We start from the raw sequence: 22,424 nt of genomic DNA, 5'->3' as shown, positions 1-22,424 counted from the left end.
TTGCACACGCTCATTAGATGCTTCAGAGTCTGAGCCTGTTCATTGTGGCTAATGTGCAAGTGTTGTTTCCTGTAACAATTTGAAATTACAGTGTAATAAATCCCCAGTGGTCAGTGTGGATATTGCAAGAGTACTATTTTTCTTTATTCTTAATACAGACTGTGATATCTTAAATAAATAAATTTAAACAAAAATGTCAAAAATATTTAAAAAATAAGTGTAATACAAAAATTTGTTTAAAAAATAGATTTTGTAATGATAGCTTCTCTTTAAGTAGATGCCCACCAATGTGTTTTTTTTACTGTAAATACATTAAAATAAATATACCGTATATGTTTATAGAGGTTACAACTCCATTTTGCTGATTAAAGGGAATACGGTATGTCAGCAGGTTTTTGCTATGCAACCTAAAATCAGCATGAAGCAGGGGCAGAGACCTAGATTCCAGGGATGTGTCACTTACTGGACTTTTGTTGCTGTTTCAATAAAATCAGTGTTTTATCAGCAGAAGATTATCAATATAGACTGGGTGTCCTGTGCCTCCTGGTCCAACCCCGCCTCTAATACTGATTAGCAGCTTTCTGTCAATATACAATGTACACAGAAAGCAGCCAATCAGTGGTGTGGGTGGGGTTATACAGGGCGCAGCATTTGAGCTCTGCTAGATCTACAGCAGAGAAAACGGTGATTCTATTACAACTACACCCAAAAAACTAAGTGATACATTTCTGGAATCAGGGTCTCTGTCCCTACATCATGTTGCTGTCAGATTGCATGGCAAAAATCTGCTGACAGATTCCCTTTAAGTGTTCTTATCGATGCAGTGTTCCATGAGAAAGAGCATTGGAGCCTTCTGTATACTTCTTGACATTGAATAATTGTACTAATCAACCCAGTTGTCTGGCTGCGTAGGTCATAGAACAACAATAAAAATGATACCTGTTTTGTAGTAATCCGATGTGCCAGTGCTGAGAAATCAAGCTTTGAATCCACATGCAAATAAGCCTGGTAGCACTTTGGGGGAGTGTACATGCACTGGAGTTACACTAACACTCCTCCCATGCTGCACTTCTGAGCTAATTTGCATGTGGCTTTAAAACTTGATTTTCTCAGTGCTGGCACATCGGATTATTACAAGACTGGTATCATTTTGATTGTTCTTCTATGACCTATATGGCCATACAATTGGTTTTGTTAATAAAATATTCCCTTTAAAGGGTTTGTCAAGAGTTTTTTTTAATCCTTAGACTTGCGCATCAATATTAGAGTTTTGGGGTGCGACTCTCACCACCCTGATGGATAAGCTGACGATTGTGGGGACACAGGAGCCTCTTTTATATATACATTCTTTTTTTTCCACTGATTCGTCCTTGTACTTTTAGTAGCAGCTGCGTCTGAACTTTGACTTTTGCACTTTATTTATTTGACCAAGTGCAGTAGACATATAAAACTTAAGGGAAAATAGGGTCGCGGCTCCTGCCGTTCCCATATTATGAACACTGCATATTTAACCAATAGCTGCATTATTTATAGAGAAACGTTACTCAGAATAGAAGACGCAGTGAAAGGGAAATTCTTTACATCATCCTTTGTGCCCCAAGAAAGCGATCATCTAAGTCTGGTGCTTGAGGCGTTGAGTTAAAGTGAGCTCTCCATATCAGCGGCCCCGTACTATAAAGGATACAGTGCAGATCAGACCCTGGTAATGGAGCTCAGCCCGGAGGCACAGATACAGTTGGGTACGCCTCAGGCTCATCGCTGCTTAGTACACAAGGTCCCGCGTGGGAACCCGCCATTGCAAAAGTGTGATACGGCAAAACATCTCTAATAAAGAATGATCAAAAGTCCCAATTCATCATCTGCATTTTCTTTTTTTAACTTACCATACTATTCTTTTCTAATTTGTGATTTTCGTCGTCTTTTCTTGCCCAAAATTTCTTCCAAATGGCGCACGTGGTTCACAAATTTCACACGAAGCGAAAAAAAAAATCATTTTCGGTTTTTGTCTTTAACCTTTTCGCGAAAAAAGTTACACGTTTTGCAGACGACCGTATTTCTGATCCGAGTGCGATCCGACAAAACAGATCACACTCGCACCAATGTTAATATATGGGGCCATGCACATGCCCGATTTTTTTTGTTCAATTTGCACCTGATATTTGGATTGCACTCAGCCATGCAACTAAATGAATTTGTGGAAAAACATCGGACTGCACTTGGGTGACATCTGAGTGCGGTCCGATTTTCACAGACTGTCAGAATTGACAAAAATCGGATCACACTGTGATCACACTCTGATCAGAGTGTGATTAGTATAATAGGACCGATTTATGAAAATACGTTGCTGGGACCCTAGCCAAAAAGTGCAAGACAAAAAATATCTGACTTACATAAAAATCACAGCGGGGGAGGGGGGAGTATAGGAGTACATGTCACGAGTGTTTCACGTCCACCTGGGAGATCTGGGGGTAGAAGATCACTGCGTACTGTGAATCACAGGTCTTCCATTTAGCCTGTGTGTTTGTGTCCCATATTAAATGAATTTGGTGCTAAACAGGTTAATGACCCTTTCCATGCTGGTCAGAAACTTGCTGCTCCATTTTCTGATCTGGTCATTACTTCTCCCTATAAAACCTGGTCAGACCTTCTCTTCCTTGCCAGTGAAAGCTTTGCTTCCTAGCTCCTTGGAGACAATGTGCTGAATTGGAGATCATTGTTGCCACTGGAGATTGTTGCGTGCTGTTTTTGTGTGTTTGGTTTCCTCTTTGTTCTATTCCCATTTGGTTGGTAAATTCCTATCCTTCCCTATATACCTCTTTACATTTGGTGAGTGTTTGTATGTTTGTTGTTTTCTGTTATCCCTGTTTTGTCTTTGTATCTTGTTTACCTCATATATCTGTCCCGTGCCTCATGGGATGTGAGAGGGGACAGATCAGGGTTAACAGGAGCACAGTAAGGTCGGAGACTCAGGCTTCTCTACCTTCAAGAGTACCCCCAGAACAGGGATAGTTAGGGTCACAGTTTCAGGGACAGTTTGAGGCCCCCTTTCCTCACTGAAGACCATCACTACGTGACAGTACAATTGTCAAACAATTATGCATTTAAAAAAAAAAAAAAACACAATTGATGAATAAGCTGAAAACATCAGGAAACAACATAAAAAGAACAGGCGAACACAATGAAAATAGACTTAAACAATGTTGTTAATTACCAAAAGAGTAAAAAGTAAATACAAACCACACAAAACTAGACAAAAAAAAGTGCAAAGGCAATGATGAATTAGCCTCTTAGTTATATGGGGCGCTATGTCTATGACAGTGCAGATATTCTGGCATGTTGTCAATCAGATTTTTTCCATAATTCGAACCTATAAAAAATAGTAATATTTAAAAAAAAAAAAACAACCTAATGGGTCGTTAAATAAAGAGCCTAACAAAAATTCTAAGATTGTTGCCAAAGTACAGAGTTCCTAGGATCCTTATGGGAATAGTATAGCCGCTATGTCACCTTTTAAAAGGGCGGCATATTACAAGGGCAGATCCGCTCACCCGTTAGCCAAAGCAGCACTGTAATAATATTGTAGTGTTTGGCTGCTAGGAGCAATGAAAGAATTCCGCGGATTCATAGCTGGGAGTCTTTTGTATTCTCGAAGAGAGCTCTTCTCTGTCACTTATCAGCAGTGATTGAGAGCCTGCTGTGAATATTATTTTTCTGCAAGAAATCGTCCTGTGATTGTGATTCTTTTCGGTACAAATCCTAGTGCAGTGCTCCCCGACTCCAGTCCTCAAGAGCCACCAACAGGTCATGTTTTCAGGGTTTCCTTAGTATTGAAGAGGTAATAATTGCATCACCTGGACAATACTAAGGAAATACTGAAAACATGACCTGTTGGTGGCTCTTGAGGACCGGAGTTGGGGAACAGGGGAGCGAATGTGCTGGGATAAGGTGTTATCTGAGCATGCTCCGGTGCCAACTGAGTGTCTTCGGCGTTCTCAAAAAATATGTTCGAGTCCCCGAACCTGCATGTCTCTCGGCTGCTCAACAGCCACAACACCTGTGGGATTGCATATTTGTTAGGCAATCCCTGTATGTGTTGGGCTGTCGAACAGCCGCAAGACATGCAGGTGCGGGGACGTGAACCTTTTTTTTTTCTAGCACATTGAAGACACTCGGTTGGCACCGGAGCATGCTCAGATAAAACCTTATCCCAGCACATTCGCTCATCACTATTTGTTCCGAAAAGAAATTGATGAGTGTAATGCATCAAAAATGCACCAAACTAGAAACTCCTCCAGAAACGTAAACACCGGCATGGACTGGAGTGAGATGCACCCAAAAAAAATACGACATTTGATAAAAATCACGTTTTATGAATCTGTGTATCTGTCTAAAACATCTGGATAAGCAAAGGTGTAAAGGAAAAGAAAAAAAAATATAGGTACAAAAGAAACCTGAACATGATGGAAAATGTATAAAGACTATACTAACGCCACTGAAAAAGTGAAAAAGAGCAAATTACTCCAAAACATTGGAGAAAAAGCAATGACGAATTGGGACCACTGTATTTTCAGATCTGTAAACTGTTAGAATAGTATCAAGATATCATGTTTAACAGTCTGGGCAGTAATCCGGTTGATATGTTTTAGGAGCAGATTACCTTCCACATCCACCTATGGATCGTCTCACTAACGAGAAAGGTAGACGACTGAGGAGTGTTGGGAGTGGAAAAAAGGAGCAGTCCAAATCTGTGCTTGGTAAGTAAGGCAAGTAATTACTCTCACGGGGCATAATATGTAATCAAGGGGATCCTGGGCTAATGTTCACCTTAGGCTTCCACTCATTACTGGAGGGGAGCAGAAGTAGACTGTCAAGACTTCGGTGGCAGCCAGATGAGAGCTGGAAGCAAGAGAGGCTTTCCTTAAATTGGGATCATGATCTTGCCCTTTCTCCACCAACCATCCTGTTGGCTTTGCCTTCTTGTTGACCTTGCCTAAAAGTAGTCTTGAATTTATATAAAACACAAAATAAATGTGGCGCAAAATACAAAATTCAGCTTTTTTTGCGCCAATGGTATGTCTTCCCTTGACCAAGACCAAGAGAAGGATCAGCTGTCGGAATTCTATCATTCCGACCCTTCGCCTTCATGATATCATCTGTTAAGGGGACAGATGGAAAGCCCACATTGACATGAGACTGTCCGAAGATCCCGCTGATATCGACAGGTTTGGTCAACCTTAGTCTAATGTGTACTGGGGCCTTAAACAGCATGCAGATAAATTGTGTGTAAGTGCAGCGCCCCAGAGTCCTGGTCGTTGCAGTACTGTGGCTCTGCCACTAAGGGGAGCCATGGTACGTTCGATGGCACTGAAGGAGTTCCTCCAATCAGGTATCACAGACACCAATATGTTTCACAGCAGGGCCTCCGGGGGGAGCTAAGGGTGCTATTCATTAGGCCACTCCCCACCATAGTGGATAAACTGGGGGTCAGGCAGGAAGTTAGAGAGAACGCTGACGGGATTGAACAGAGCAACACCCTGTGGCAGAGGGTGTTGTGAAGGGAGAGACTGTAGGGTCTCTGCCAGGGGTGGGATCCTGGCAGAGGCTTGGCATTGAGAGAACGTAACGGGACCGTGCCTGCTCAGCTTAGCGGCGGTGCCCAAGAAAGGACTAGAAGCGAGGCAGATTGTGCTGAGTGAGAAACGAGATCAAGCAGAAGGAGAATACCAGCAGGGGTTTTGTTGAAAGAGGCAGCACCCTGCTGAGGCGCAATACCGGTGGCCGGAACGCCGAGGGAGTGGATTAGAATACAGCTTCAAGCCATACTCCAAACAGCGGCAGGACAGTCGGTCTCAGGCGGGCTGTCTACCACATATCACCTATGAAGTCTTGGGGGGCAATTGCGGGAGAGGGGCGTCTCTAGGGTCCCGGAAGAACTCCAGGCCTACCTGACAAACGGGTGCCATTCCAACCTGAATACAGGGAGGGGTGGATTACAGAGGAACATCAAATCGAGTTGTGAGGGAACTTAAGAAACAGACACAACCGTTGTGGGGTCACTTTCCGTGAGCACAGCAGGGAAGGACTACAACACATAGCGCTAGAAGGAAGGCACAGATTTCCACCTGAGAGGAGGACTCTGGAGGTGCCATTGGACGGGCTGGACTTGCGTAGCCTGGTGAACCGTGTTCTGGACTGAGGACTCAGAGATCTCCAGTAAAGAGGTAAAGAGACTGCAACCTGGTGTCCTTGTTATTTACTGCGACCTGCACCGCACAACTGCACCGCTACATCGCTATCATCACTACCAACACCCACACCCTCATTCTACTGTGCGCCCCACGGCAGGGTCACGGACCGGGGCCTAGCCACCGTGACAACCCCAGAAGCAGAGACTCAGAGGCCCGGTACCGGGTACCCCTCGGCCCTGCGGCGGTGGAGCGGGGCGCGACAGAACTTGGCGTCACGAACAGGATCTACTTAAGCCTGAAGAATCAGGTCATGTGTGCCTAGAGACTGTGATTTACTGTGCTTGAACTGTACTTTATTGAGAGGACTGTGCTGCGCCATTAGCCGCCAAAAGTTCCCGCCAAAAGGCGCCGCCATTGCTACATCCAAGGGGAAGGAGGGCGTGTTATGGGCGGAGACTCCCAGTGTGGCGCGAGAAATGGCTACCGCCCCCTGCACTTCTGGTTGCAGAGGAATGACCCGCCCCAAAACGGAAGAGAAACACCCCTTGATATGCAACAGCGAGGGGCTGGGGATGGAGATGCCCGACCTCGGAGAAATGGCGGAGTTAGGTGCATGCGCTGCGACCGACTATCAGGCAGCGACGATGAACGGCGAGTGCCTGAGCGAGGAAGGAGCAGTTCCGGCCTGCCCTTCTTCACCGGAGATGGACCGGAAGCCTGCGGACCCGACAGCGGGGCTACGTCCACCAATCCTGACTTCGGAGTTAGAGGAGGAGGAACTACAGCAAGCGGAGCCGAATCCGAGAATCCTATTGGAGGAGCCGCAGTCCGGACTGCGGCCGACTCCAGCACCCTTGTTAATGGACCGGAGCGACACCGATGGAACCACATTAGGCGCAGGTATGGCCGACGTCCCTGCTCCCCTTCACGAGCCCGATTCCATGACCCACCTCCGTCTCAGTAGGGAGCGACTTATCTCGGCAGGGCTAATGGTGCTATCCCCCGATGACCTGGGGAGGATGGTGCCACCGCTGTCGACTGGAGTGGGGGAGCCCGTGGATGTGAGCTTAGATGGAGTAGTTCTTCGGTGGGACACCCCCTGGTTTAGAGCAGATGGATCCCGGGAGAACGGGTCCACTCTTGCGGTGCTCACTTGGGAACAATATAAACAGTGCCTGATTTCCCAATGGAAAGACTGGAAAGAGATGGGACAAATCCCCGCTGCATTAGCCGTGAACCAGGGTCTGAAGCCTGCACGGTCGGGAGATGCCCGCCATCGGAGTGCCCGGGAAGAGTGTGCCCGCAACGTTCGCCGATGTGGATCTGAGAGAGTGTCATCTACTACCTCAGCTGCGACTGAACTAAATGTAGCGGAGCTTACCAACATTGCCACCGCCCATATCATTGCAGCAACTGAGCTGGCAGCCAGGATCCGTCTTCAGGTTCAGGCGTCAGGTGGTCTAACTGCACTGGGAAGACCCACCGCGGACACTGGCGCTACAGTGGCCGGGGTCCCGGAACCAAAGTTACCTGAAGAAGAATAAACCTCGGAAACCTGAAAAATGTAAATAGTTTTCCTTTAACTGTTCCTGATTGTTTGTTGCTAAACCCGTCCAGGGTAAACTTTAAAAGGTGACCCCTTTGTTGACCCGGGGTCACTATTGTTGTTTTCCAGAGGTTTTACACAAACTGCAGTAATCATGGACTGTGCATGATTCGAACTTCCTTGTAAATAGTTGCACCTTCTTAAGGGTGCCTCCTACTGGTTTTAGTTAAAAGACACTTTGCGAAGATACCTTTCCTACTGGTTTTAGTTAAAAGACACTTTGCGAAGATACCTTTCCTACTGGTTTTAGTTAAAAGACACTTTGCGAAGATGCCATTCCGGAGCCTTTGCGTGGACTGGTAGGCTGAGAAGACGAGCTACCTCAGAAAGGCTTGGTCCCCTCTTAAAGGGGATGCGTGGAATTGAACTTGAAAGCGATACTGTTTTAGAACGGTAATATGATGATGCTTTGAGAAAGAATGTAACTGTTTTACATGAAAAGTTATATGTGTTTAAATTGTTTGAATTGTGAAATCTGAAAATAATGTTTTGTGAAAGGAAAAGATGCAGAGAGCCCGCAGGGGTAGAAGTAGAGATCTGCATAGTTGAAAGTAAAGAAGTAATGATGAAGGTGAGGATAGAAGGTAAACCCTGCGTCCCCATAGAAAGTTACTTTGTTACTAAGGACAGAAAGCGAACCCGTAGGGGTTAGAGAGTGAGTCCTTAAAGGAGCCGAGTAGAGCGGGCTCAGAGTTCTTTAAACGAAAGGAATGTTATGTCTATACTATGTATAGTAGCGAAAGGCAGTAGGCCCTGGCTGAACGGGGCGGTCCTGTAAAAGAAAGGAGAGGCAGTAGGTCTGGTGCCATAGGGACAGGCGGTCCTGCAGGTTCAAAGTAGGAGAATGTGAAGTTACCCTACCCTGTAATGTGATTATAGGAAGGCCTTTGGTAAACTAAGAGTGTATGTTTCTTAAAGGCAATGTTAATTTATTGTTCCAGAATTTGCACTAAGTAGAATACCCGGTTGGGTAACAGGAGTTATGTATAGCCTGTAATTTATAATGTTGACTATGTTTGTAACATTAAAAGTGTCCTCACCTCCCATAAAGGGAAGCCTGTTCAAGTATACTTATTGTTTTGCACTCAACAAAATTGTATGTCTGTTTACTAATCTGTATTGTTGTTTTTCTTCCCAGTCCCGGAGTACTGTGTTTAACCAGGGGGGAGTGCAGCGCCCCAGAGTCCTGGTCGTTGCAGTACTGTGGCTCTGCCACTAAGGGGAGCCATGGTACGTTCGATGGCACTGAAGGAGTTCCTCCAATCAGGTATCACAGACACCAATATGTTTCACAGCAGGGCCTCCGGGGGGAGCTAAGGGTGCTATTCATTAGGCCACTCCCCACCATAGTGGATAAACTGGGGGTCAGGCAGGAAGTTAGAGAGAACGCTGACGGGATTGAACAGAGCAACACCCTGTGGCAGAGGGTGTTGTGAAGGGAGAGACTGTAGGGTCTCTGCCAGGGGTGGGATCCTGGCAGAGGCTTGGCATTGAGAGAACGTAACGGGACCGTGCCTGCTCAGCTTAGCGGCGGTGCCCAAGAAAGGACTAGAAGCGAGGCAGATTGTGCTGAGTGAGAAACGAGATCAAGCAGAAGGAGAATACCAGCAGGGGTTTTGTTGAAAGAGGCAGCACCCTGCTGAGGCGCAATACCGGTGGCCGGAACGCCGAGGGAGTGGATTAGAATACAGCTTCAAGCCATACTCCAAACAGCGGCAGGACAGTCGGTCTCAGGCGGGCTGTCTACCACATATCACCTATGAAGTCTTGGGGGGCAATTGCGGGAGAGGGGCGTCTCTAGGGTCCCGGAAGAACTCCAGGCCTACCTGACAAACGGGTGCCATTCCAACCTGAATACAGGGAGGGGTGGATTACAGAGGAACATCAAATCGAGTTGTGAGGGAACTTAAGAAACAGACACAACCGTTGTGGGGTCACTTTCCGTGAGCACAGCAGGGAAGGACTACAACACATAGCGCTAGAAGGAAGGCACAGATTTCCACCTGAGAGGAGGACTCTGGAGGTGCCATTGGACCGGCTGGACTTGCGTAGCCTGGTGAACCGTGTTCTGGACTGAGGACTCAGAGATCTCCAGTAAAGAGGTAAAGAGACTGCAACCTGGTGTCCTTGTTATTTACTGCGACCTGCACCCCACAACTGCACCGCTACATCGCTATCATCACTACCAACACCCACACCCTCATTCTACTGTGCGCCCCACGGCAGGGTCACGGACCGGGGCCTAGCCGCCGTGACAACCCCAGAAGCAGAGACTCAGAGGCCCGGTACCGGGTACCCCTCGGCCCTGCGGCGGTGGAGCGGGGCGCGACATATGGCATGCAGCTAACTTTTTTACTAACTTTCAAATAATCGATGTCATTCCAAAACCTGGCCCTAGATGTAGTGTTGCCGGCTTCTGAATGTGGAAGAGAGCACCAAAGTTGCCTAACGCTACGTTAAAAAAAATTTAAATTTCTGTAAATGAGTGATATAATAGAGGTAATGCAAGCCAAGAATTTGTTTTGGGTCTTGAATGGTGGACCTTCAGTTATGCTCCAGAACAGGATCTTACTGGAAAGTTTTAGAAACTATGTAATGGCATTTAACTTTGAGAGAACACAAACTATAGAAGGGTTTCCCAGACTTGTCTATTACGAGCACTCTTCACAGACTTGGCGCATTCTTTGTGGCGCAGACATTTCGGCTTCTCAGCACTTCTGGCACAGTGAGATTTTGACTTCCCTCTCCGTATCTTAATTGTGTTTCTGTGAGTGATCATACATTCACGCAGCGCCTCGAATATCTGCATCCTGATGAACGAGCTCTCCGTGCTGGAATATTTTGTTATTGATGTTGTTCTCTGATATATTGAAGAATTGCAGAACGAAAAATGAGCTTTGCATGTAAAGATTATTCTGCTACATCTCCTAGAGAAAAGTGAGCAGCAAACACATAGCGGCAATATTTCATCCTTCTGAAATAGATGCTGACAAGTGTCACAAGTCCTGTACCCAGGATGTCCAGTGAAAGGAAGTAATCACTGATCGGGGGGGGGGGGGGTCCCGCCACTGACGCCTGCACCAATGGCCCCAATAAAGAACTTTTATTCGCATTAGATATGGCAGGTCACATGCTCTAAAAGCTGTTCCATTCATTCGCTAAGGAGCTAGCAAAAAAAAAAGAAGGCCAGCTTTGGCAGCCCCAAGGCAATAAATAGAGCGGCGTTGAATATTGTTACAGGGATAAAAGTTCCTGTTCTGTCAAACAGTGTAGGTTCTAGTATTCGAACTGCCATCGATCAGCAAGTTATCATATATTCTGTGTGTAGGTGATAATGTCCTTTCACATGACAACCCCTTAAATATGTGGATTTAGTTAGAAAAAAATGAGTTAGCCTCCTATTTTTCAAAAAGTTTTCCCAAGAATTCGGAAAAAAAACTTTTTAAAATGTTGCAACTTGCATTTGCTTGGTCTTCCAGACCTTATCTTGACCTCCACTGTTCCTGTTAACTGCCATTTCTTAATTATATTTAGAACTGAGGAAAGTGCAACTTGAAAATGCTCTCTTCTTATAACCTTCTCCTGCTTTGTGGGCCTGCACCATTTTCATTTTCAGAGTGCTAGGCAGCTGCTTAGAAGAACCCATGGCTGCTGTTTTTTGCACAAGGTTAGAGGCTGGGTTTTTAGAAAGCTGGGAAATTTGCATCACCGAGCCTTTCCTAACAATGATAGTGAACAAGGCATAACCCTAACGGGCTAATTAAGGTCTGAAACATTGGTCATAGTTATCTGAGCACACAAATCTCCAAGGATGCCTAAACTTTTGCATTAGCCCATTTTCCTTTTTGCAATTTTTAAACTGTAAAAAATGACAGTATATATTTTTCTGCATTAAATACAAAGGAAATGTGTCATCTTTAACTTTAGGCCTTTTAGAGATCATTTCATCTTCAACTTACTTATTTGTTCACAATAAGAGTAATTTTGAACAGGGGTGTCTGAACTTTTACAAGCCACTGTAAAATTTCCAATATTTTGACAAGAACAGTTTAGACAAATTAATCTAGAACAGTGCATGGTGCCTATAGTGAGACATGGTGGTGTCAGTGTCCTTATGTGGGGCTCATGAGCTTTTCTGGTGTTCAGGAGCTACATTTCATTGATGGTGTCATCAATTCACAGGTGTACCGCTCTATATTGAAAGAGAAGATGCTTCCATCACTCCGTGCCGTTGGTAGATGTGCACTTTTCCAACATAGCTGTTATGCTACTAGGTGGCGCACGTGGTTTGTGGATCCACTGTGCCACAGATTGGACTTACCCTGGAGGGGCATGACTGAGCAGCTTCCTTAGTGTTTGCTGGAGCCTCTAGTGGTGAGGTCAGACTTGTGCGGCAGGTGGCTGCCAGGTGCCACTCCAGGGCGACGTGTTACTTCAGATTCTCAGACAAAGCTGGCCACTTGGGACAAGTTCAGACAGGACGGCCTTTTGGGGCGATTTCCGACAGGTCGGCCGCTTGGTACAAGTTGACACAGTGTGGACAAGACAGCCAATGAGACAGGTTCTCCCTGTGCAGACAGGGCGGCCACAGGGACAGGTTCACACAGTGCAGACTGGACTGCCACAGGGATAAGTTCACAGTTCCGGCCTGATAATTCAGCCCCCAGGTTGGCAGACAACATTTGAGGCCATGGGTTACAGGTACCGCAGACGAGGTTTAGGGATTCGGGCACCACCGAAGTGGTCGCAGAAAACAAGGACTAACTATGGCGGACTAACGGGAACAAAGGATACGGGACACTGACAGACTAGGGAAGGGGGACCTGGCAACATATAGTTGCACACCAAACCACCTAACAGAAGTTTAGGGGCTGCTCAGGCACCTCCCAGAAAGGGAGGGTGCCTTTTATACAAGATATCTTCCAGCTATTGGCTGGGAGACACCTTGCAGATGAATACACATTAAACTAAATGCCTCCCAACATTTACCATGTACGCACTGCCCCTTTAAGAACAGGGGAACACACGCACCTGGGCCCTAGGCATGCCACTGTGACACAGTGCGGTGTGCACAGCGGAAGCAGGAGCACGCTGGGGATCGCGCCACGGACCAGGGTGGTGAGTAAGTCAGTGTCCCTTCATGGTGGAAGAATAGGACACCATGAAGGGGCGCTGGGCATAGCGTTACAATCACCATGATCCAAAACACACATCCGTTGTATTTCTAAAGAAGAACAGGGTGAAAGCGATTCAATGGCCAAGTGTCTCCTGATCTGATCCCAATCGAACTCTTAGGGGGAGGTCTGGAGCATCACCCAGCATTCAAGCTATAAAAGAGACCGTTCTTAAAGAATAGAAAAAGAGAGATATAATATGTCACCAACTGGTTCATTCCACGCCTAGAAGACTTGGTGCTGTTGTTAAAAATTATGGGCGGTCATACAAAATACTAGATGTAGATGTAGAAGTTTTTGATTTGGGGTGTTTTCATTTTTACATCAACTAATTTGAGAAAAAATGAAGATTTTGCAATGAAAGTTACCGTAGATTATTAACCTGTCATATTATGGGTTAAAGGGTTAGGGTCAAATACTGTACCCTATTATATATACATTAAACACAGAGGTGAGAAAATCCTGCTCCCTGATCTATTTTGAAACAGGAGAAGCATAGAAAGCATTATGGAATTATTATTATTATTTATTACTAGCTGTACTACCCGGCTTCGCCCGGGTTAATGACTGCTGTTAGCAAAATAGAATGTGTTAACAAAAATTTATTCTGCACACAAAAACCACAAAACAAATAGATAGAAATGTAATTATTAAAAGGCAAAAACTAAGCAAATAGAAGCATTTCACAACATATATTAGCTTTGTTATACTGAGAATGTCTTTGTTGCCTATATTAACCAATCAGAGCTCAGGTTAATTAACTGTAGCAAAATAGAAGCTGAGCTGTGATTGGTTGCTATTGGCAGCCTGATAAATCCCCAGCCAACAGGAAGCCCACCCCCTGGCAGTATATATTAGCTCACACATACACATAATAGACAGGTCATGTGACTGACAGCTGCCGTATTTCCTATATGGTACATTTGTTGCTCTTGTAGTTTGCTTATTAATCAGATTTTTATTTTTGAAGGACAATACCAGACTTGTGTGTGTTTTAGGGCGAGTTTTATGTGTCAAGTTGTGTGTGTTGAGTTGCGTGTGGCGACATGCATGTAGCGACTTTTGTGAGATGAGTTTTGTGTGGCGACATGCGTGTAGCAACATTTTGTGTGTTGAGTTGCATGTGACAGGTTAGTGTAGCAAGTTGTGTGCAGCAAGATTTGTGCATGGCGAGTTTTGCGCGTGGCGAGTTTTATGTGTGGTGCATTTTGAGTATGTGCAAGTTTTGTGTGAGGCAACTTTTGCATGTGGTGCAACTTTTGTACATGTGGCAATTTTTCTGTGTGTGCAAGTTTTGCATGAGGTGAGTTTTCCATGAGGTGAGTTTTGCACGTGTGGCGAGTTTTGCGTGAGCCTAGTTTTGCATATGGCGAGTTTTGCATGTAGCGAGTTTTGAGTGGTGACTTTTGTGTTTCGACTTTTATGTGGCGAGGTTGGTGTGTGTGTGTGGTGAAATGTGTGCTGAGGGTGGTATATGTGTTCAAGCACGTGGTAGTGTGTGGCGCATTTTGTGTTTGTGTTCATATCCCCGTGTGTGGTGAGTATCCCATGTCGGGGCCCCACCTTAGCAACTGTACGGTATATACTCTTTGTCGCCATCGCTCTCATTCTTTAAGTCCTCATTGTTCACATCTGGCAGCTGTCAATTTTCCTCCAACACTTTTCCCTTCACTTTTTCCCCATTATGTAGATAGGAGCAAAATTGTTTGGTGAATTGGAACGCGCGGGGTTAAAATTTCACCTCACAACATAGCCTATGACGCTCTCGGGGTCCAGACGTGTGACTGTGCAAAATTTTGTGGCTGTAGCTGCGACGGTACAGATGCCAATCCCGGACATACACACATACATACATACACACATTCAGCTTTATATATTAGATATACCTGTATGTAATCTCCTGTATATAGTATATACCTGTGTGTCATCTCACCTATATATAGTATATATCTGTGTGTCATCTCCTGTATATAGTATATACCTGTATGTCATCTCCTCCTATACATAGCATATACCTGTGTCATCTCCTCCTGTATATACTATATACCTGTAGGTAATCTGCTCCTGTATATAGTATATACCTGTGTGTCATCTCCTCCTGTATATAGTATATACCTGTATGTCATCTCCTCCTGTATGTAGTATGTACCTGTATGTCATCTCCTCCTCTATATAGTATATACCTGTGTGTCATCTCTCCTGTATATAGTATATATCTGTGTGTCATCTCCTCCTGTATATAGTATATACCTGTGTGTCATCTCCCCTGTAAATAGTATATACCTGTGTGTCATCTCCTGTATATAGTATATAGCTGTATGTCATCTCCTCCTGTATTAGCCCTCGTTCACACGTTATTTGGTCAGTATTTTTACCTCAGTATTTGTAAGCTAAAATGGCAGCCTGATAAATCCCCAGCCAACAGTAAGCCCACCCCCTGGCAGTATATATTAGCTCACACATACACATAATAGACTGGTCATGTGACTGACAGCTGCCGGATTCCTATATGGTACATTTGTTGCTCTTGTAGTTTGTCTGCTTATTAATCAGATTTTTATTTTTGAAGGATACCAGACTTGTGTGTGTTTTAGGGCGAGTTTCGTGTGTCAAGTTGTGTGTGTTGAGTTGCGTGTGGCGACATGCATGTAGGGACTTTTGTGAGATGAGTTTTGTGTGGCGACATGCGTGTAGCAACTTTTTGTGTGTCGAGTTGCATGTGACAGGTTAGTGTAGCAAGTTGTGTGCAGCAAGTTTTGCGCATGGCGAGTTTTGCGCGTGGCGAGTTTTATGTGTGGTGCCTTTTGAGTATGTGCAAGTTTTGTGTGAGGCAACTTTTGCATGTGTTGCAACTTTTGTGCATGTGGCAATTTTTCTGCGTGTGGCAATTTTTCTGCGTGTGCAAGTTTTGCGTGTGGCGAGTTTTGCACGTGTGGCGAGTTTTGCATGTGGAGAGTTTTGCGCGTGGCGAGTTTTGAGCGGCGACTTTTGTGTTTCTACTTTTATGTGGCGAGGTTGGTGTATGTGTGGTGAAATGTGCACTGAGGGTGGTATATGTGTTCGAGCACGTGGTAGTGTGTGGCGCATTTTGTGTGTGTGTTCATATCCCCGTGGTGGTGTGATTATCCCATGTTGGGGCCCCACCTTAGCAACTGTACAGTATATACTCTTTGGTGCCATCGCTGTCATTCTTTAAGTCCCCCTTGTTCACATCTGGCAGCTGTTAATTTGCCTCCAACACTTTTCCTTTCATTTTTTCCCCATTATGTAGATAGGGGCAAAATTGTTTGGTGAATTGGAAAGCGCGGGGTTAAAATTTCACCTCACAACATAGCTTTGACGCTCTCAGGGTCCAGACGTGTGACTGTGCAAAATTTTGTGCCTGTAGCTGCGACGCCTCCAACACTTTTCCTTTCACTTTTTCCCCATTATGTAGATAGGGGCAAAATTGTTTGGTGAATTGGAAAGCGCGGGGTTAAAATTTCACCTCACAACATAGCCTATGACGCTCTCGGGGTCCAGACGTGTGACTGTGCAAAATTTTGTGGCTGTAGCTGCTACGGTTCAGATGCCAATCCCGGACATACATACATACATACATACATACACACACACACACATTCAGCTTTATATATTAGATTATAGCGCCATTTATTCCACGGCGCTTTACATGTGAGGAGGGGTATACATAATAAAAACAGGTACAATAATCTTAAGCAATACAAGTCACAACTGGTACAGGAGGAGAGAGGACCCTGCCCAAGAGGGCTCACAATCTACAAGGGATGGGTGAGGATACAGCATTAGTCAGCAGGGTGGCTGTGAATCCAGCTTTCAAGCTTTCAATCATGATACAATACTTACTAAAAGCTTCAACCACATCTCTGTGTTTCTGCCTCTGTCTTCTTCACAGCTAATTCCTCCCTCTCACCTCCATAGACTTTTATGAGCTGTAGTATACTCCTCCCTTTCACCTCCATAGACTTTTATTAGCTGCAGTATACTCCTCCCTCTCACCTCCATAGACTTTAATGAGCTACAGTATACTCCTCTCTCTCACCTCCATAGACTTATATGAGCTGCAGTATACTCCTCCCTCTCACCTCCATAGACTTTTATTAGCTGCAGAATACTCCTCCCTCTCACCTCCATAGACTTTATTGAGCTACAGTATACTCCTCTCTCTCACATCCATAGACTTTTAATGAGCTGCAGCATACTCCTCGCTCTCACCTCCATAGTCTTTAATGAGCTGCAGTATACTCCTCCCTCTCACCTCCATAGACTTTAATGAGCTACAGTATACTCCTCTCTCTCAGCTCCATAGACTTTTATGAGCTGCAGAATGTGATTTTTTTTGTCTATTACAATTTTCTTTTTATCTTTCCTTATATTATTAATTTCTGAATAAAAAATTAAGGACATGTACTCTTTAAATAATAACAGAATTTAATGTCTGTAGATTTACTTAGAGGACGCAAAACGTCGACGCATTTCTAAATTATATTATTAAACATAAAGCTCGAAAAGTGGATTAAAAATAAAAAAAAGGAAAAAAAAATAAGCAAAACAACAACAAGCCATAGTTGAAAAATGGCAGCAGCGTCTGGGAACTAAATTGGTCACCTTAGTTATGAAACAGTGCAGGCGTTCTGAGTGAATAAAAATGAAAATATCGCCTCTGCTTTATGGCTTATCAGTGGGAACAGCAGGGAGAGATCTCAGAACTAATAAAAATCCACTTGCAATTTAAAACATGCAGATAAGGAGAAATGTATTTTATATGATATATTTTCTCTCAGACAGCTCTTCAGTGGGACACTGCGGAAATGAAGATAAGCGCTCTGTTCAGATCCATATGCCGTCCTGCGAGAGAGAAAACAGACCAAAGGCACCAAACGGCGCAGGCGCCCACGTCCCAGGTTAGACGACACCTCCTGTATAAAGTCTTTTGTATCTGTTTGATAGGGAAATGGATCAGGAAAGCAAATTATATGCAGAAAGGAATATATAAGCCGCGTAATGCGCCGTCCATGTTAATATATAAATTTACATGTTCCGATTCTTACACGCTACAAATATCAAAGCAGACTTCTGTTGAAGCCTTGGCGCGTGTGCACACAAGGGTATTTATTTCAGGAGTGTTTCAAGCAGGTCCACTCCAAAAAACGCCTGAAAAAAATATTCAGAAAATGTTAAAAAAAACTTTTATATTAATTTCTATGCAAAAAAAACCTTTCTTGTTCATATTTTCAGGCTTTTTATTCGTCTTTTAAGCGCTTAAGGTTTCCAAAAATCGACAGTCCTTCACCTGGAAGACTCAGTACTTTGTAATAGGAGCCAATGAGAAGGATAAATAGAGGCCCAAGAGTTTTTATTTACATTTTCTCATTGTTTTTCTTTAAAAAATCACCAAAAAAAAACCCCTGCTACCGTCTTAATAAAATAAAACATTGAAAAAGCTCAAAGGAAGTGACTAGAAATGCTGAAAAAGTTTACAAAACTCCAGAAAAAAGGATCGAATCCTGAAGCGCTTTCCGCTTTGAAAACCAATATTTTGTCACGTCAAATTTTCTGACATAGATTTTTAATCAGATCCATTCCAAAATCCACATTAAAAAAACACTTCAAATACTGTACGAACACCACTCTGATGTGGAACTTAGAGCAGATCTGCCCGAATCTCCGTCCTTTCTATGCTCCTGTAAAAACCATAATCTGTCCCCTCCCACACCCCATGAGGCATGGGATAGAAATGAAAGGTAAACCAGGCACAAAGACAAATCAGGGATAAAAGAAAACCTATATAATACAAAAACAAAACAACAATAGGGAGGAGGAAAGGGACAGGGAGGAATAAACTAAATCCCCATGATTGTGGAGCTACTGAACCAGACTGAGGGACCTTGTTAAATGCTTAGGAAGCCTTTGCAGGTGTTTTTTGTTAATTATTCTAATTTACTGAGATAATGACTTTTGGGTTTTCATTGGCTGTAAGCCATAATCATCAACATTAACATAAATAAACACTTGGAATAGATCACTCTGTTTGTAATGACTCTATATAATATATGAGTGTCACTTTATGTCTTGAAGAACTGAAATAAATTAACTTTTTGATGATATTCTAATTTAGTGAGAAGCACTTGTATATCAGCTGATGGCACGGCAGACAGCACTTGCGGGATTAGCATGACGGATAAATCATGAAGCCTTAATTAACCACCACTTAGATAGCCATCATACAGTGTGTCCGTAAAGTCACGGTGCACTTTTGGCCAGTCACTGGAAAGCAACAAAAGACGATAGAAATGTGAAATCTGCTCCAAATAAAAGAAAAACTCCCCCAGTTTCATATCTATTCGGTGCAGTTCGATGTGGGCTCCATTTTTTGCCCTACACACATCCAAACGATAGCATAAGCTTGTGGTTGCATGATGTCACAGACCTGGCAGTGTATTAACCAGAGTTCAGTATATCAGGGGTTAATCTTGCTGGGGGCTCAGCAACAGCTTAAATGAGTTTGTGTTGGTTCATTGGTTCTTGTTATCTTTCCTCATGAACAGGTCTGATATGATTGGGCCAGAGAAAGGGCGCCAAAATGTAAACTATAAAAGTGCACCATGACTTTACGGACACACTGTCTATTGTTAAGGAAGGAGTTAAGGTGATTTTTTTGGCTTTATCCAAATACTTAGTACTACATAAGCACTTCTTTACTTCGACACTGCATGTGACCTCCTCTTCCTGCATCTTCAGTCTGTGCAACGGCTTTTGGCAAAGTAGACTGGTGATATCACAACACATGTGACGTCAAGTAAAGCCCTGACTAGGTCTCGGGTGATGCAACTCATCAGATCAGAGACCTACTCAGTGCCAGAAACTCCGGCGCAGCCTGAAGATGCAGGAAGAGGACGTAAGAAAAGAAGAAGCCAGAGAGAGCTGCATGGTGGACTGGGTGGTGGCCTACGGTGGCGCCACAGGAGAGCGTCAATATATATATTTTTCTACCTTACATTTATTATGCTCTGTCATCTAGAGAGATCCTAAAAATGAGAATGAAAATTTATTTTGTATTGATTTGAGCGAACTGACAGTTCAGATTCCGTCAGAATCGCTCATCACTAGAAGTCATGGTCGTATACAATTCCCGGGTGAAGAGGTGACAAACAATACGGCCACCATTACACCCCAAGGATTGTCACATCTCTTTCCCTTGATCCTAAAAGGTAAAAAAAGCAAAGTTATCCAACAATATATAAAAATGTATCACTGCATAACTAATCCAGTTTTTTTTTAAACAGGAATCTTGGAAACTTGAATGACGACTCTTGGGTTTTGGGGTCTTTTAGGTGGCGGGGGGGTGTGAGCTTTTAAATTCAGGATTAGTATTTTCTGGTTCTTGCAGCTTTTTTATGACAATTTGAACAAGATTCATCTCAATTATTTCGTTTTAGAACTTTCCCATTTCTCAGCGACAGAACAGAACACGTTGGAGCACAGCGGGGGGGATATTGTTTTCATATATCAGAGACATAAAGCAGAACTTGTTACGTCTAAGTTATTTTTATTGTTTTACAATGATCTGATTTGCAATAGTCATTAACAAGATTAATATTTTACGGGCTCCTTTTAAATGAACCAATCAGGACGGCGCTTGCTAATGAAGATTAATAACAGTACGAAATGGAATACATTAGGATGATTGTTCTATTATTCTCTTGCAGCACTCCTCATCTGCGCTCACTGCGATGCTAAGCACCGCCGCTTTACTGCACGAACATACATGTTGGATTAATAGACACTAGATGAGAGGTATAAGCAGTTTACAGATGTAGCACAGCTACATTTTTCATTTATAGGGAAATGTGTCATCATAAAATGATGTTAATGTTAAAAATCATTTTTTTAAACATTTTTTTTTCAGGTTCATATCCCAATCTGTTTTTTTTTTAAGAAATCTTGCAATTTTTATACTGTCCACTGGGGGTATTTTAGACTTCCTGTTCTCTTCAGAAGACTTGTCAGAAGTCTCATTATCATCACAGACAGGAATAACATGTCTTTACACAGCTTACATACCTAACACAAGATGCTCATTCACAATAAGCGGTATCACAGCTCCCCCTCCCTCCCCAATGACTTTTGCACACATACATTAGATGCTTCGGTACAAAAGATAAGGTCTGAGTCTAATGCTGTTAATGTACATGTGAATTTCCTGACAAAATAGGAAGTATAAAGAAAATTGCCCCAGTGGCCAATGTGAACATTTCAAGATTTTGATTTTTTTTTACAAATCTTGTTATGGAAATCAAAAAAGAAAAAAAATGACAAAACTTTTCAAGCATAAACGTAAGACAAAAACCTGATTTATGCAGTAGGTCATTTTATGATGACAAATTCCCTTTTAAGCGACTTTCCAGTTACTAGTCAATGTCCAATATATAATTAGAAAATCCACAGTACAAAAACTGATCTACAAATCCACCTGATCTCTTTCCCGCAGCAGTTTTCTATTTTCATGACCGATGAGAAAACAATTGTGTGACCCAACCCTCAATATGGCATCTGTTTGCCAAAAAACATTCCAAGCTTCCAAGCATCAGTGTTTGAAAGAAAAAATCAGGAGTGGAACCTATGAGAAAAAAACTATAGTTTAAACAGCATATAGACAGCATTTCTATGGATGTCAGTATTGACCAGTACTCACACCAAGAACTTCATCAGATAGCTTCAACTCGACTGCAGAGGCATGAATGAAGATACCCGAAGAAGTTTATTCTCAGTCAAAATTCTTGTATTATGCACAATAGTAACAGCCCCAGCTGCAACAACTACAATAGGTAAAAAGATAATTCTGAACCAGAGATGAACCTAGAAAGATGACTGACAAACACTACCTGAGAAGGAAGACGGGAAGTGTCAAATTTACCCCCTCCGACCCTTCTTCATTACAGCGGGTCTGCAATGACAAAACAGGGTGCAACAAAAAAATTTTTAGCACCTGTAACTTTTGTAGAAGCAGTGACACATGGGAACCGACTATTATATGCCACCACAACTAATAATAATTGCTTGGGCAATTGAAACGATTATACAACTTTCCCAATGAAATTATATCCCAACTCTCGTAAAACGCATGAAACGTTCCTCAAAGCTTTTCATGGTCAATAGTCAGTGTTTGCCAGTAATCCTCAAGGAATATTAACTTTTCATTGATTTTTACTTTATGGTCATCAACAAACAATGAATCCCAAAGTTTGACCTGAATCTTCCTCCCAGTAGTGGCAGCCAATAACCATTGACTAGGAGTTAAGGACCGACGTTGAGGCTTAGCCTTTGTAATGTATCATACTCAATGAAATCAATGGCATGTAGAAAATTGCTAGACTACGGCTGTTGTGAACTCTATTTCTGGGCTCCCTCTAGTGGTCACAAGCGGTACTGTGTAGT

General features: G+C 43.4%; 1 protein-coding gene across 4 annotated transcripts in view; it reads left to right on the top strand.

The window, feature by feature from the left end:
- The window catches only part of CFAP20DC (CFAP20 domain containing), a 398,952-nt gene that overhangs the window by 210,558 nt on the left and 165,970 nt on the right, over positions 1 to 22,424 (top strand). For 2 of the 4 annotated variants that reach the window (XM_077278690.1, XM_077278693.1), the window contains exons 11-12: positions 4,647 to 4,754; positions 17,771 to 17,890. In XM_077278690.1, the coding sequence (XP_077134805.1) occupies positions 4,647 to 4,754; positions 17,771 to 17,890 (228 nt within the window). The remainder of the gene's footprint in view (positions 1 to 4,646; positions 4,755 to 17,770; positions 17,891 to 22,424) is intronic. The other 2 variants (XM_077278691.1, XM_077278692.1) reach the window with 1 other exon arrangement.

Source organism: Ranitomeya variabilis, chromosome 8 (genome assembly GCF_051348905.1).
Source record: "Ranitomeya variabilis isolate aRanVar5 chromosome 8, aRanVar5.hap1, whole genome shotgun sequence".
Classification (NCBI taxonomy): Eukaryota; Metazoa; Chordata; class Amphibia; order Anura; family Dendrobatidae; genus Ranitomeya; species Ranitomeya variabilis.
This window is presented reverse-complemented; position numbering and strand designations above follow the sequence as displayed.